At 42.0% G+C, this 17718-nt stretch overlaps 1 protein-coding gene across 1 annotated transcript; it reads left to right on the top strand.

Annotated features, from left to right (window-relative positions):
• Nucleotides 1-6: 6 nt before the first annotated feature.
• LOC147306235 (zinc finger protein PLAGL2-like) lies at nucleotides 7-16949 on the top strand. The gene is made up of 2 exons (XM_086278240.1): nucleotides 7-145; nucleotides 12150-16949. Exon 2 carries the CDS (start codon nucleotides 12541-12543, stop codon nucleotides 13840-13842), a length of 1302 nt encoding a protein of 433 aa, XP_086134366.1. The 5' UTR covers nucleotides 7-145; nucleotides 12150-12540; the 3' UTR covers nucleotides 13843-16949.
• The last annotated feature ends 769 nt before the right edge of the window (nucleotides 16950-17718 follow it).

The raw sequence follows: 17718 nt of genomic DNA on the forward strand, positions 1-17718 counted from the left end.
CGTCACTCTCCCAGAATGCCTGGCTTCCAGCGCGGCGCCCAGCAGTCAAGGCCCGAAGTCCAACAAACACCTTTAAACTTGTTGCAAAATGTCGACATGGAGTCGGAGCGGAGGCTGGACGGAGAGGTGGACCTAGGCTCTGTCGGTAAGTACCACCGATCCCTCGTCTGATCGGCCGAGCTGGAGTTTAACGCTGCTGGGCAAAGTATGTGAGTTAGCTCCTGCGAGACAAACTCCGACGCAAGTTAGTGAAGCGTTCATCTTTTGTTGTTTAATCAGCTTGTTGGCTCGGTTAATATCGGGACTTCATCCTTAGTTGCACTGACACCAGTCTGTGGATGTCCCTGATATAAAGCACGTGTATTATAGACCCAATAAACATGGTAATACACAAGTACTAAACCTGATTTCACATCCACTGCCGAATGTTGTAAACGCAGGCAGGCTAGCGGTCATATTTAGCCCGATGTGGTAATGACCCTGTCCACCCGCCCCCCGCCCCCCCACTCTTGTCAGTCCACAAAGCTGCGTGGGCTCAGTTTCCCGGCGCTCGTCAACTCATCAGTTTGGCTCCTTCACCAGGAAGGTACTTAGTAGTTGAGTTCAGGAACTGAAAGTTATTAGGCAGAAATTAATTTGATTGCAGCTCAATACTTAGGACCCACAAGATGGCACTGCGATATCCCGGCGCTACTTTTCGTGTCAGCTTCATTCAGTGCCTCTGTCCAAGTTAGAAGAACGGGGACCTCGTGTTCAGCGAGCATCGTGGAAAAGCACCAACTTTCTCCCAGTCACAGTGTCAGCTAAACAAGTGAAACTGAGCGAGAGCTATGAAAATAAACATTGGTGAATTCTAACGCTTTAAAAATATATTTACCAACAACATTATTGAAAGTGAACACACATTTTTATACATGGGAATAAAATATTTAGTCTAACATCACGGTTTAAATGCTTTAAATGGAAACAAAAAACCGTGACTTATTCTCTGCACAGAGTAAAAGCAGTTAGCCCAGCACCAAAGCCTGCTCGTGAATTTGTATGTGTGAAGTGAACTTAATGATGCACTTGACAGTAAAACTGCATGTACTAACTAGAGAAGTTATATAGCAAACGTTTGGTTATTACTAACGGGCCCAAACATGTAAACGCACACGCAGTGGCCACTGGTTTAGGCTGATGGAGATGACTGATCACAGGCTTTGACCCCATAGCCACATTTCCAAACACGCTCACAAATGTGAATGTGAGAATAACATAAAAAGAATAATCTGTGAGCTTCCTAATAAGTCACAAGTAGCAGCCATAATCACTTTTACATCAACACATTGCGAGTAGTAGGGCTCCATGATTATGGCCAAAACGATTATCACAACTATTTTTATCAGTACTTCGATTGCAGTTATTTTTGACAATTACTCATTGAATTTGGTGACAAAAATGTTTTTATTTCCATGTCATAAACACTGCATTCACATTTTTCATTTTTGCAGAAATCTTTGCATCAAAATAAAGCAATTCCTGTTCATTTAAACAAATTGAGTGCATCTCATAGAAGAAAAAAAGTATAAATGAAAAGATTTTACAGTACAATACAATACAATACAGTTTTATTTATATAGAACATTTAAAAACCCGAAGGCACACCAAAGTGCTTCACAGTAATATGGAGAGTCAGCATGAGTCAATAACAGGGTACAAATCGGGCACTAGCACAGACAGGATAGAGGCACTAACAGACCAGAAGAGTTAGATAAATACAAAATCTGCTAAGAAGACAAAAACAGCAGTAAAATGAATAATAAAATAATAAATTTAATACAATTTAATAAAAGATTTAAAAGTTTAAAATTTAAAAGATTTAAAAGGGTATTAACTGGTCAGGAAAGCCAAGTCAAATAGATATGCTTTCATTTAAAGGATTGGATAGAGTCCAAGGCTCGAATAGAAGCAGGGAGGCTATTCCAAAGGTTGGGTGCAGCTGAAGCAAAGGCACGATCGCCTCTGGTCTTCAGTCTAAACTTAGGTTGGGCCAGGAGTAATTGACCTGATGATCTTAATGCACGACAAGGAGTGTACAGTGTACAGTGAGGTAGCTGGGCGCATTTTACCCAAATGCAATCAGGATAGCACACCTTTCACTTTGATCTTGTCGCACTGTTTTTCTTGGTCTTCATGCATTCATACTGCACTTTATTGTGTGTTTTCAGGGGGTTGTTGTTGTTGTTTTTGAATTAGTTGTCGTTTTGCAGTGCAGACAAAACTCCATAGCATGCTTTGCATATCATTTGGTCTTGCTTAGTGTCACTTTCCCAGTATGGCCACAGTATGTCTAAACAACAGATAATGATCCACATTGAGGAACAATCTCTTCAGCTTCTGCTGTGTCAGACGCGTGAATTTGGTTGTTTATCTGTCTTTGTACATAGTGTTACTCGTCCAGACTAGTCCAGGAATCTTCATGCTGCATGTTGCAGGGGACCGCTCTAATTGGCACAAGCAGGCATGTCATCAGGGGCTGTCTGAGGGAGTACTTGATTTTCTTCTGCTTTGTGTTCTGTATTTGGAACACTCATTTTTAGTATCGCTCCATCATGTCCATTTAATTGTAGAAAGCCAAAATTGTGATCAAGATTAAAATCCAACTAATTGTTGAATATTAAAAATAAACAACACCCGTCCATTCATGAATTTATTTAGGGAAATGGTCAGTAATAAATATAGTTGAGGGCAAAAAAGGATTGGTTAACTTGCTTATATTAGAGTCAGGTGATACTGAATAAGGATAGCAGTCAGCCATCATTGTCATCTTGTTTTTATCTAAAAAATTAGGTTAGTTAACCTCCAAGGACCTGGCGTCCACATATGTGGACATCACATTTTGGGTTGTCTAGACCAAAATACTTAATTTTTCTCTAGAAGGGCCTGATATCCACTTACAAGGACATTATACTGCCACTGTTCTATCAAAATTTAAAACAAATGTCCTCATATGTGGACGCCAGGTCCTTGGAGGTTAACTAACCTAAACAAAAATTTGGTAAAAAAAAAAAATCTGGTAATTCTTTGTTTTTACATTCATCAGGTCCCAATCAACCCAAATGCCAAAGAAAAATTAAAAATGCATGCCATGAAAGAGTTTGGGTCTTAGGAGGTTAAAGCCTAATCTTTGCAACACTTGTGAAACATTCACGGCATGAACAAGCACAATTTTGTAAGACCTCATTAAAGAATTGTTGATTATTTTCAAGGTGGAAAAAAAAATCAAGACTTTGAGCTTACGAATTGACAGATGTTTGTAGGGTTGCACAGGGGCGTAAAATTTCCGGTAAATTTCCGAAAAGTTTCTGGTAAATTTCCATGGTAAGTTAAGCTTGGGAATTTTGGAAATATTCCATATTGGAAACTTTCCATGGAAATAATGGGAATTATGGAAATTAATGGGAATTTAGGAGAACTAACTGGGAATATATTATTTCCAAGCATAAATATAAACAGAAATCATAAGAAAACCTCCATGCAAAATGTTTTCAACAGATATTTCAACAGATTTATTTGTAAGTACAGTAGAATAGAACACGTTTCAATAACTTGTTTCATGGATGAATAAAAACAGAAATGTTGAGTTCAATATTACCATCCCCTAACCCCGCTCATTCAAAATTGCCCCCTGTCCAAAAATCTCCACAAAGTCCCATTCAAAAGGTTAAATGAAAAATGCCACTTATCCTCCAAAACGTCCCATTAAACATGCAAATCTTCCTTCAAGCAATCCTCTTTTCTCATTTTTGCTCAGTCAATAGACTCTTCCTGGACCTCATCATCATCCAACAACATGTCCACTTCTTCAGCATCCAACTCTGAGTCTTCCTCTTCAGTGTCACTTTCCAGCCTTGTTGAGGATGGCTCTGTGTCAGGCTCAAAGAGCCGTAGGTTTGCCTGAATGCCGACCAGCTTTTCCACTCTCACATTTGTGAGCCTGTTGCGAACCTTTGTGTGGGTGTTCCCAAACGGTGACCAGTTGCGCTCGGAGGCGGCTGATGATGGTGGGATTTGGAGGAGGATGGAGGCTACAGGTGCAAGGGCCTCAGATTCACATAGTCCCTTCCACCAGGTGGCTGCAGATATGTGCTGGCATGACTGCCATATTCCATCCCCTTTCCAAAGGCCTTGCTTTGTTCGATACTTTGCCAAACTGCCTAGAACTTTGCCTTTATCGAGACCCAGGTGGTCAGACATGGCTGTAATGACCGCATAGGCACCGTTGATCTCTTCCCCAGAAAGTATGCCCTTGTCATATTTGGGGTCCAGCATGTATGCTGCATGCACTGGCTTCATGCAGAACTCCCTCCGCTGTTCCAATGACTTGACCACAGCCGTTTCCTCTCCTTTCAGTAGTAGGGGAGTGGGCAGAATTGTCTGGATTTCTTCTTTGAGTTTTGCAAAAAGGCACTGGACATCTGACAAGATGGCACCATCCCCCTCTATCTTCGCTATTGCTGCTGCAATAGGTTTGAGGGTTTTCCGACTGCTAGATACTCTTTCCCAGAACACATCATCCAAGATGACCTTCTTGATGTCACTGTCGATGCCTACAGACTGGGATATGGCCATCTCTTGCAGAGACTCCTTTCCCTCCAGAAGGCTGTCAAACATGATAACAACACCACCCCATCGCGTTATGCTGGGAAGCTTCAGTGTAGTACTCTTGTTCTTTTCCTTTTGCTTTGACAGAAATGTAGCGGATGTTACTTGTTTGCCTTTAACATATTTCAGAACTTGCTTCACTCTCTTATTCAGAGTGTCCATTGTTTTTAGTGCCATTATGTCTTTTAGGAGAAGGTTTAGTGTATGGGCAGCACAGCCAATAGTAGTTATATGTGGGTAGGTCTCCTCCACATGTGCCCAGGCAACCTTCATGTTGGCTGCATTGTCAGTGACCAGTGCAAAAACCTTATCTGGTCCAAGGTCATTGATGATCACTTTTAGCTCATCTGCAATGTATTGGCCTGTGTGTCCGTTTTCCTTTGTGTCTACACTCTTGTAGAACACAGGCTGAGGAGTGGTGATTATGTAGTTAATAATTCCTTGTCCCCTGATATTGGACCATCCATCAGAGATGACTGAAATACAGTCAGCTTGGTTAATGGTCTGTTTCACCTTTTCTTGAACTCGACTGAACTCTTCATCCAGTAGATGAGTAGACAATGCATGTCTGGTTGGGGGAATGTATGCTGGTCGGAGAACATTCAAAAATCTCTTCCAGTACACATTGGATGTCAGCATCAGGGGTGAGCCAGCTGCATAGACTGCACGAGCAAAACACTCATCTGCGTTTTTCTGGCTAGTGTCATCCATAAAATCAAAGAATCCTCTGATGCCAGAGGGACCAGGAGCTGATGAGTGGGTATCTGATTCTGATACAGCTGAAACAGATTCATTTTCCTCTTGAGTGGAACTCCTGGCTGCTGCATGTGTTGGGCCTTGAGGAATTTTTTTGCACTTTGCAATGTGCTGCTGCATTTTTGTGGCATTCTTCACGTACGTCTTATCACAATACTTACACATATATACAGATTTCCCTTGTACATTAGCTGGTGTAAAATGTCTCCACACATCAGATGGCGCACATGGCATTTTTCTGTAAAATAAAACAAGAGCTTGTAAAAATGCTAATGCAATGCAAGAGATCGTAATAATACAATTGCAATATGATAATAAACAGATATAAATAGTAAGGCTAGCTAAACAACTGGAATGATCTTCAAAACAAAACAGCCAAATGAGGAAGCTAGCATCTTCTTTATGTTATACTAGCTATGGCTTATTTAGCATCTAACAGATGCTAGCATTTTATTTAGCATCTTATCAGATTGCTATCTACCAGATTAATACATTTTATGTGATATTCACAATTTAAACATTTAATGAATATATTTTCCCATAATATCATCAAAACTTACCTCACTTGTTAAGTCCACAGGCTCAAATGTGTGCCTTTAATACTCTTTGTCCTTCAGGCTCAAAAGTGTGGTCCATGTGTACATGTGATGGAGGCATGCACAGTGCCAGTAGGTGGTCTCAATAGCCATGCAGCAAGCTTGTGCTCTGTACATGTGATTAAGGAATGGTATGGATATTCAAGTGTATTTGAATTGCATTTGTTTGTTTTTGTCAATATTATGCTAAAATATACTTTGCTGAATTATATTTAAGTTCCCTAAGAAGAGCCAACCTTCAATTTTGAAAATTCCCACTTTATTCCCATAAATTCCCGTTAATTCCCATGGAAAGTTTCCATCTTTGAAAATTCCGGGAATTTTGCAACCCTACAGTAGATGTTTGACATCCTTGTGCTCTCTGTCCCTTTTGGTAATTGGAGTCTACCTCAATTTCTTCTCTACCTGAGCACTCAAAGTGCTTTATACAACATGTCTCATACACTCATTTATATAAGCACTTTTTTCTATGCTTAAGTGGTTTCTATCCAACATTCACAGAGATTCATAGAGAGACACATTAGCTGGCTTCCTTTCTGTACAAAAATGTTATTTATCTAATCTAATTTTTCTGTGCCTCACTTTCTCTGTGCCTAACCACCTAATTGAGTCACTCCATCTCAAATAAATTTGGGCTGTTTGCTCAACCATCTCCAATTTGCATAAACATTTTGTGGTACAAAAACTTTAACTTTCCACTTGGGCTGCAACGATTCATCAGCATAATCGATGACATCAATTAGGGCTGCACGATTTTGCATAAAATGAGAATCACGATTTTTTGGCTTAGAATTGAGATCACGATTCTCTCACGATTTTCTTTTCCAGTATAAATATTTATTGCATTTATTAACTGCACATCAACTTCGTAACAGTTGAGACTGAACATAAAAACAATAAATAAACATAAAAACAACAAATGTCTCACGTTTTGTTGTTGCCGCAAAATGTTGTACTGCTTGAAATTCCGTCTCCACCGTTGCTCGACACTGCGTGTATAGAGCAGGTAGTGCAACTATCCGGTTGTTCAGTCTGACGTCACTAGCCGTGTCTGGGTCTAAACTCCGCTGCAGGTCCATATATCAAACGATCACTATGGCATTACTGAGAGTTGAAAAACTGTCTAAAGTCTTTCATCTTTAATAAAATGATCAGCGTTCTGCTCTACCAGGTGTAACAATTGAGTTTAACATCCAGGCATCCATGAAAACCGAATTTATGACATTTAACGGAGTTAGAAGTTAGCAGGGAGTTAGCTCGCTAGCTTCTATCTAAATACAATATAGCATGTCCTGACTGCGGGGTTTTGGAAACAAATTAAAATGTGCAGCTCTGCTATCACTTCCAGCATAAATGAAGACAGAAAACTAAACAGCAGTGACGTTTGTAGGGTTACTGAAGTTGGGCTAGCTGGTATATAATGATGTGCTATGTGACCGCTAGCGACACAGCTATGTTAGCATAATATGAACAAGCTAACCTTTTTTCCACTCGATAAAAGTTAACGTGAGTGTTCTCGGTGGTCAGAAACAAATGTAATCGCATGGCAGGATGCTGTAAAAGGACCAAACTTCAGCCAGGAGAACAACTGAGATAATCCATCCACAATACGAGGTTAGTCATTCATATACTGCTGCATGGGCTGGGCTGTAGTTACATCCTAGGGTTTTAAAAACTGAGCTTAAATAAATGATTAGCGGTAATAAAAGCCGAGGGAGGTCAACAGGGATCACTGACTGTTTTAGGAGCTTTTTGAGATCAAATAGAAGAAAATACAAAACATTAAACATGTTAACAACACAAAAGCCATATTAAACGCAGACTACTTTAGACCCGGAAGTAGGATTCGTCGCGTCATCACTGAACAACCGGATAGAAAAATAGTTGCGGGACGGCACTGTGTAGCATTTGTCTAGGGTGTTGATCATTTTCCTAAATCCCTCGTTTTGCACAGTGTTGATGGGAGCCATATCTTTGGTCAGGTGATAAGTGATAGCCTCCGTAATTTCTTTGTGCCTGCGGGAGTTCGACGGGTATAGGGAAGCTAGAGCTGGGCGATAGAACGATAACGATATGTATCGCGATATAACTTTTACTCGATAGAGAAATTAAGCTATCGCGATAGACTTCGCCGCTCTTGTCCTCTTAAAATAAAATTTTTTTTTTAAAAAAGGTCAGCCAATCCAAACTAAGTAGCGCAGAGCCGAACCAATCACAGCCGCAGCGTCACGTCGCGTGACTTGTTACGTACAGCACAAGTGCCAAGCCGCACGTGTGTTTGTTTGGGAAGCAGCCAGCGGGTAATGGAGGAAATGAGTGTGCCGACTAGAAAAATCAACCGAGCGTGACCGAAGAGAAAACAGATGATGGTTCCAACGCCGGAGAGATTGTCGAACGGAAGAGCCATAGAAGCTCCGTAGTGTGAAGGTATTTCGGCTATTTCAAGTCTGACAAAAAACAGAGTAGCTGCACTGTAAATGTGCCGAAAGCAAGTCTGGAAATACAATAAACTGGTGCATGCGTCACACTGTGCGCCACGTTATTGTTTCGGTGAAATGAATTTCTACAATACTGTTAATTCTACTCTCTGCAGTGTTTAAATGCTTACATATACACAGTTACTGTCCATCCACACATACGACTCGGGTCTGCTTCTATGCCCCAGCTTTGTTTACTTTTTCCCACCGAGGCTTCTAGACTTCTGATTGGCCAACATTTCTGCACGGTTAGGAATCTAGCGCCACCTGCTGCTTTGGCATGTTCATAGCAGCGTTTTCCTTCATTTCTGCCTTTATGTGTGGACGGGATTATTTTTTAAAACGAAAACGGAAAATCTCCGTTTTCAAAAACACCCGTGTACGTGTGGACGTAGCCTCAGTCTCTGACTGGAAGCGCTAATTCGTCATTCGGCTTTTGTCAGACTAAAGTAACTGTTAAAACTGTTTGAAAAGCTAAGCTATACAACAAGGAGAGATTGAGAATTTCCTTTTAGTTCTCAGTTTATTTGATACTGACAAAAGTTAGTTTTGTCTGTTCTTCTGTAAAACAAACTAAGATTTATTTTTAGAATTAATATTTTGTTTCTAAGTGGAATTGACAATTTAGTAGTCTGTTTCGTTTGTTCTATTTTGAAACTTAAACGCTTTAGCGGCTGCCTTTTGTGTAGTTTGCAATATTTGCCTTTATTTATCTGAAAAAGTCTCATGTTCCTTAAGTACATCTACCCTGTTGAACTTATTATGGGAAATAAATATTTAAATAAAAACAAGCTGCTGATTATTTCACATTTTACTTGTGAGCAACGGCACATTTAAATCTTACAAATATAGTTATTTGGCTTATATCGTGATAGATATCGTTATTGCCTGAAATGAAAAAAACATATCATGATATGAAAAAATCTCATATCGCCCAGCTTTAAGGGAAGCGCTGTATAAGGTTACCGATATTGATGTTTGGGTGGTTGACCGGGACGGATTTTCTCCTGTCACTTTCTCGTCATCCCTGACGTGCTCTCCGTTGTTTTTTTCCCTGCTAATTTTAGCATCACACGGCACAGCTTCTGTATCACGTGGTATAAGGCTCCGCCCTTGTCATTTGTTGAGCAGGAAGAGTGAGCGCTTGTTTTCATGCAGAGTACGTCCCGGATCAAAATGCGGTACAGTCGTCGTCGTCTTTTTTAAAAAAAATTTTTTTTATCGTTGTATGAATCGAGATCGCGATTTTCTAACGATTAATCGTGCAGCCCTAACATCAATTATAAAAATTTATCGACACAGAATTTGCTCCTGTCCATTTCTTCAATTAGTCCCAAGTTGAGGTCGCCCCCAAGAACAAGTGATATATTACATTGTTACATTATGAATGTACTGTGAGTATAATAATACTAATGGAAATGAGTAAGGGTAGCACAGTGGCACTGTGGTTTGCACTGTTACACCAAGAGGTGTGAGGCAACAGTGAGTTCAATTCCACCATCAAGCCAGGGTCTTTCTGTGTGGAGTTTGCATGTTCTTCCCATGTTTGCATGGGTTCTTTCCGGGCGCTCCGGCTTCCTCTCACAGTCCAAAGACATGCAGTTAGTGGGGATAGGTTAACTGGAAGCTCTAAATTGCCCATAGGTGTGAGTGTGAGTGGTTGTGTGTCTCTATCTGTTAACCCTACGGATGCCTGGCGACCTGTCCAGGGAGTACCCTTCCTCTCTAGGACAGCTGGAATAGGCTTCAGCCCCCCTGCGACCCTGGCAAGGATAAGTGGAAGAGAATAGATGGATGGAGCATGTACGTACTTGTCTGTGAGGCTATAGTGGATGTGCTGACACTGAGTGCGTGTGTGTGTGATTGTGCCATGCCGATGTGTAAAAATCAGGGGGGTGGTTTGTGACTGTGTAGGAAAACAGGTGATCGGTGCAGTGAAAGAAGTAAGAAAACCATGGAAAAGGAGGGAGGGATGAAAGAGAAAACTTGAACGAAAACAAAAACATTGTAATGAAATATCCCTAAGATGTCAGTGTAGGTTCTTAGTCATCCAGGTCACAGTGGTCATGGTAGACTACCACGACGTGAATTTGTCTGAAAACCTCACGTGGGCATGCAACTAGGGCCGCAGTGATTCATCGGGTATTTCGAATAATTTAATTATAAAAAAAATTTAGACACAAATTCTTTGCTTTGATACTTTGTGAACTCAGCTTGAGTGAAAGAAAATGTGTTTCTCGTGTTCAAAACACTAGCGCTGTTCCCGTAATCACCATTAAAACCTTTGCTGGCAGAAACTAACCAAGTTCTTCATCAAAGCACCTGATCAACAAACTCCGACATGAAGACAAGCAAACTTTGTAGCTGTTCCATCCACCGCTCTTTGTTTTACACAGAGAAAAATCTGCAGTGAGCATCCAGAAGATGCATTAAGATATGCAGATAAACTCTTAATGTGGTCTGATACATGTTTGCTGAAGGCTGATGTCAGCCGTCTTATTGTGGAAGCAAACGGGCAAAAAATGGGGCACGGCGTGTAATTTATTTCAAGGTTTTCATGTCTTTTTTTTTTTTTTTTTCCAGATTGAAAATGAAATAATATAAAATACTATCTCAGTTAAATTGTGTTCATATACACACTGACCTGAGTGATTTTAGGTTGGACAGTAAATATTAATGTCTACTCTATCATAACGTCTTGTTTTCAACAGCACAGAAACATTGCATCAAAGCACAGGGCAAACTTCAGAATGCTGATATGCTTGCTTCTCTTCATTGGAGCTACCACATTCTCCTTTAAGGGCTTACAGACACAAACTCACTCATTCACTTGTACACTTAAACACACAGAAATAAACAAAAGTCAAAAAGGCCTTCCAAAAAGACAGAGTAAAGATGCATTTTGTTTAGATTGCATGTTTATTTAGTTTTCTTTGACATTGACTTAAACCTCGTGCATTCTCCCAAGTAGTAATAAATATATTAAAAATAAGGCTTTTATGAAACCCCTGAATAAAAAAATTTCTTCTTGAAAATTTACAGTTCAGTATTTAATATTACATAAAATAAACCATATACACGTGTCTTTGAATGGCAAAGATGCAGAAATGTCTGCATGGCTAGATGCAGCAGTGCTTGTTCCGGCTGACTAGAGCCTCCTTGCTGGGTGTCTCCCTCTGCTCGCTCACTGCGTTTGTGTCTAGTCTATGCGCTATCACTATGTGTTCTCTAATAAAGGTGAACCCTCAAACCTTCTTCTACTGGCAGCTCATGTCTAAACTGTTTCTCCTTTGGCACAAATAATTTACCTGTTTTTGTGTTCTGAAACTATTAAAATTCTGGCACAGTAAAGAAAGACAAATGCCAATGTCATGTATATGATTACCTCACTGCATACACGAGTAGGCATGTATCAGCTAAACAGAAAACAGTTTTAATTGCTTTGATAACTCTGTGCATGCGTGTGTACAAACGAGAACAGTAGTCTAATAACTTAACAGTTGTAGCTTTAAGTGTTTGAGCTCTGAGAGAACCATCTTTTGGTGATATAGTGGTACTATTACTATTATTGTTGTTGTTGTAGTTGTCATGTGACGTCTGCAGCACGCCATCTAAGCCCAGAGGTTTCATGTGAACACACTGACGCATTTTCCTGCACTTTTCTGTTTTGCAGGTCTGTGAAGATGCCGGGCTTCCTGTCATTCAGCTACTGAATGCTAAATTAGACTGCAGGCCAACACAAGAACATTTCTCAGGAAACACACAGACCCAGTCTCAGCTTCCAAAGCTCCTCATCACAACAGCCCTTTTGGGGTTGCTATGGCAGCTGCTGTCACAGAAACCAAGTGCTGGACACAGGCTTGCCCCAGTAAGGCAGGACAGACCTCTAGTCATTGCTGCAAGAGACCGTCAGACAGCACTTAGCATTTATCGTGCACTTTAACAAACGATCCGAACTCCGTGGGCTGATAGTACCGTCTCCTCATGAGTTTTGTGTTTATCAGCGCAGGCTCGTGGCCAGAGTCCCTGAGCAGCAAAGCCGAAACCCACCATTGTATTAGACCATGTTCCACCAGCAAGACCATCTAAAGAGCCAGCCACAGGAGAGCCATCCTGCCGTTCGGCAGCTTTTTCACTGCCAGGACTGTGGGAAGCAGTACAACACCCAGCTAGGTTACAGACGCCACCTCGTGGCAGCTCACAGTGCTGCAGCAGCCCTGCCCTGCTCAGATGTCGCTCCTTCCCTGCTGGAGCACCTGGGTGGCCATATTGACAGGCCTCCACCGTCAGAGGGAAGCATTAATGTTGTGGTGCCAGTAAGAGAGAGGAAGTACTCCTGTGAGAGATGCGACCGCCGTTTTTACACACGTAAGGATGTGCGCCGTCATGCGGTGGTGCACACAGGACGCCGTGACTTCCTGTGTCCGCGCTGTGCCCAACGCTTTGGCCGCAGAGACCACCTGACTCGCCATTTGAAGAAGAGCCATGCCCAGGAGACGGGGTTGATGCCACCCTGCAGTTCCAGCACTCCTGTGGCTACACCGAGCCCCTCCACTATGTGCCCAGTAAAAGAGGAGCCCAGCCCAGTCACCACTGAGATGGCCTCTGTCTCCAAGGAGCCCATCGAGTCTTTTTCCAGGGAAATGTACTCCTCGTACCACATGGCCAGTCCTGTCCCTGGCATGGGCCAACCTCATGGCCTTATTCAAGGCTCCTTGTCCTCGAGCATGGGTGTGGCTCGCCACATGCCCGCTCAGTCTTCCCAACCCCACCATCATCACCTGGCACCATCGGCATCTCCGCAGCAGCAGCATTACAGCAACATGCCACGGTACCAGCACCACGGCTCTACCTCATATCCTCGTGGCGACGTGGACAGCTTCCTGCTGGACCTGCAGAGTGCCCCCGCGCCTCACCTGAGTGCAGTAAACTCCTCTACCTCTACTTCTGCTTCCCCTCAGAGGGACGTTCTGGCTGAAGGGGTGAGTGCTGGTGGTGACCCACACTTGATGTCCAGGAGCCCTGCTGTGCCCTCAGCTGAGTTGTCCTGCACCACTAACATGGACCTGGGACCCCTGCTGAGCTTCTTACCTTTCAGCCTGCCACCGTACAGCCCTCACATGGGGATGGGAAGCTTAGTGATGAGCTATCCAACTACCACCACCACCACCGCGTGCTCTCCATCCTCTTCCACCGGGCTGTCCTCCCAGGCTCCAGGGCCGTTCACCTTCTTCCAGTCTCCGCAGGCTAATGCACCACAGGGCCCTGGGCCCCACAACCACACCCAACTACCTCAGGCATACAGCAGTCCTGCTATGAGCACATCCACTTCCCTACCTCATTACTACCAGGCCTTTCAGCAGTAAGCAGCTGTCCCCGCGCAGTGCTCGATGTCTTTGTTCATGAAAATAGTCAAATTAAGGAACGGCGTCTTTACTGTAAAACAGATGTCTTGTTTTAGATATTGTTGAACGCAACAAATCACCTCAGCAGTATTACCTCATTATTTAAAGTAAGCTTGAATGTTTAAGAAGGTGTAGATGTTTTAACTGCAACCAAAATATACTTGTACTTCTCCATCTAGAAACAGTAGATGCACTTCATATGGGTGCTGCTCATTGCTCTCACTGAGCCTGTCATCTGTGAGAAACGGACACCTTCCTTACTCAGGTGGATGTGAAAACATTGGCGCATTACAGAGAGCGAGCACTACCGAAAAGACTAAGCCTCAGAGCACCTGTTTGTTTGACATTTGGATCAGCTTCCTGTCAATGCCGTGCATCATCCATACGATGTATCCACATGTTATTGTCTTTCAAAATGAAGCGTATTTTGTCTGCTTCAAGTTTCAGCAACCCTGTACAAATGTCTGTCAGATCAAACATCTCATCCATCTTACTGGAAATGAAGCACAAATGAAATACAATGAGCTTTGTGACCATTAACACAGTCCCTTTTTAGAAGCTTAGGGACATTTAGTCATAAATCTTTTATTTTTTATTTTCACCGAAGACATGCCAAAACACATGGGGGGGGCTGCTCCACTGTTACCGATGGGGAAACAGGTTTCGAAATGTTCTGACTCTGAACCGGAATATTTGACACAATAGGAACTGATAAGACAAAGTTTCCTTAGAGCAAAATGAACTCATTGTGCAGTACTACCTGTTTTGTTCCAAATATTTCTGTTTTTGAGTTGCAGCAATGGATTACCTGTAAAGAGCAACTGGGTGAATCACAGTTTGCTCTCCAGCTATTCAGTTTCTTAAACCATCTCGGAGTCCAGGTTGCTGGAGCCTGTCCCAGAGGGGCTGAAAAGTGGCCTCCACTCTGGACAGACTAGCAGGGAGAAACAAAATATGGACATTTAGGAGGCTGAAATACATTACTGGGGTGTCATTTAACGGCCAGTATGAACAGGATGCAGTATTACAGAGAAAAATCTGTTACTTTCATATTTATGGGGAATATTTAAACAAACCACTGGATCCCATGTTTTCTAGGTTTGGGTGTGTTTTTTCAAGTCAGCTTAATATTATTTTTCTCATTGGCGGCTGCTGCTGCAATGACCACAGCATGACGAGAAACCTTTTAAATGTACACATGTGAATCAAGGGATTGCTGGAAATGGTAGAAAGTATTGGTTGGACGGTGGCCGCCCTGGCTTCGTGACCTGACGTGGGGCCGCTGGGAACTGATTTAAGCAGAAGGAAGCTTCACATTCCACCCTGTTACCTGTGTTTTCTTTTTTCTGAACTGGACCACTGGATGTGAGCACTGTTAGAACCGAGCACGAACATCCACGTGGAGCATTTCTACCCATTTCACTGTTGCTATTAACACCGTTCTTCAGTGGCTGTGGTGCTGGACTCTGAATCTGATAAAATTAGCACTATAAGCACCCTCATCCCTCTTGTCCTGGTCTCACCTTTGCTGCTGATACACGGGGAAGCAGCTAAAGAGTGGATGGTGTCACAGGAAAACAAGAAGCCTCCAGTAACAGACCCAGTTACCTGACATTCACCCAATGTGTCAGGGCTGGTGGAATGGTTTTAAGTCTTCAACTGGTGTGAAGTGACTGATGTGATCTTTAGAGAGGGAGTCATTTAGATGACTCTTTCCTCAACCTTCATTCATAAACCCCTCTAATTAGAACTGTGCCAGGCTTCACATTGTCTTAAAATGCTACTGTTGTGCCTCTCTAAGAGTGTCTAATCTCGTGACTGGGTTGAAGCACTTAGGACAATTCTCAAAAAGTTTGAATTTGATGTGTACCTCAGACCTGGAACTGTGGCTTTCTGCTTTATTTCTGTTTGCTTTTAGTTGTTTGGACTCTTTTGGTGCCATTATATTGAAACTTTAAAGGTAGATTTGTTCTTTATGTAGTTGCAGACATAATTCAAACCTTCTACCTCTACATTGTCACGTAACTTTTGCAGCAATCATTAGAAATTGTTTTAACATGAAGCAGTTTTTAGCACTGAAGAAGGGGAATTATTCAGAAGTCATTCTGACGGCCTGCGTATACACGTGGGCTTGAGTGCTATATTGGAGAGTCATTTCTGTACTTGCCTTTAATGATATTTCTACTTATTTACTACCTCAGATGAGACGGGAAACTGTCCATCTAACTGCAGAGAAATTTCTCTGTGTAGTTTTATTTTTGTCACAAGCACATGTACTTTGTAGTTCTGTAGTTTTTATTGAAGCTAGCTGCTGCAGCTGATGCTACAGCCTGTGCGTTCACTGCTCGTGCCTCAGCCTGTTTAACACTTGTTTCGGTTAGGGATCAGGCCTCCATCTAAAGGAATTTCACAACTCTTTATTGGAATGCTGAGATGAAATTGAAGGGAGTGCTGACATGGAATATTCCAAATAAATGTTCCTACAGTGAGCGTAGCAGATTGATCAAAAATCTAATAAGTCTCCAGAACACAAAACAAAATCAACAGTCGTATGGAACTCTACATACGATACGTGTGAAGAACAATAAGCTGGACAGCCACAGAGAGGCTGTCCCAAATTTGGCATAATTGTTTGAGAATGTATGTTTGAAAAGTTTGCCAGCAAACACAGATGGTCTTCACCTGAGCTGTGACTACAACTGGTTGCACTGCTCGCTGCTCTGTCGGCCTCTGAAGCCTATCCCAGCTACCGTAGACCGAGAGGCGGGGTACACCCTGGAAAGGTAGCTTAAGCAACTATGGCAAATGTGATCAAACGCACTCCAGACTGATGGCGGAGAAGGGCAGAAACAAGGTTTCACCTCACTAATGACTGTGGTGCCTGCATTTAGCCCGGCTTTGAGAGCCAGTCCAGTGCAGGTTTAGCCACCTTAAACTTAGTTACTTTTTGCTTTAGGGATTTATATTCTAGTTTAATAGACTAGGAGACTGTGACAAGAAAAGGAGTTGTCATTTTCTAATTATCTGAACATAAAGTCATACAAAATAAAATCTTTAGATTTACACTGTCTGTGTCTATGTGCATTTTTATGTAAATCAAATTGCAAAGTTGGAGTATATGTATTTAACCAGACTTGGAGTACCTTCATGTAAGCTGTATTTGTATACAGAAACAAGGTGAATAGGATAGTAACTGTGCTGGTCTTCTGCATGCTGACGCTACCTATAGATTATTTTTAAACCAGATTTAGTTTACTTTTTATTAGTGAGTGAATTACACTTAAATACAAGCATAAGAAGGCAGAATCTGTGGCCTTAAAGCCAGAAGCTTTTCAGATATTTCTGTTAATCCCATCAAAATGTCATTTTAAAATATGACTATTGTCAATACATTAAATATTAATGTAGAGTCAAACCAACTACCAAGTGTACACTACAAGTTTGAGCCAGTATGCTTTGCATTCTGGGATGCAGCAAGGTAATATAGATGTGCCAAGATCTGTATGCGGTAACTAGCTGTGAATGATCATATAGGCTCTGTGTTCTCAAATAGTCCAGAACAAAGCACCTTCTTCCTGTATGTACCTTTGTTGCTCCCGATAAAGCAGACTAACAATTCCCAGATGGTTTGTAATGATGCATTTTGGTTTTCCCACGAGATCTCATAGTTAAAGACCTCATAGTACCATATCAGCCCTGTGTTGTGCTGTATTGCGGCTTCCCCCCCTAATTTTTAAGTACGTTTCATGACAAAAACACATACAGACACTTTCTATCTCTCTCTCTCACACACACACTCACACTCTACAAGAAGATTGTTAAATTATGCATCTGTGC

This window comes from Aulonocara sp. 'chitande type north' Nkhata Bay, linkage group LG20, assembly GCF_057382095.1.
Source record: "Aulonocara sp. 'chitande type north' Nkhata Bay isolate Kocher_YH1m ecotype deep benthic linkage group LG20, A_spYH_male_GT1.1, whole genome shotgun sequence".
NCBI lineage: Eukaryota > Metazoa > Chordata > Actinopteri > Cichliformes > Cichlidae > Aulonocara > Aulonocara sp. 'chitande type north' Nkhata Bay.

What these genes read in the sequence shown, in the direction of transcription:
- LOC147306235 (XM_086278240.1), top strand. Translation starts at nt 12,541, where the DNA reads ATGTTCCACCAGCAAGACCATCTAAAGAGCCAGCCACAGGAGAGCCAT.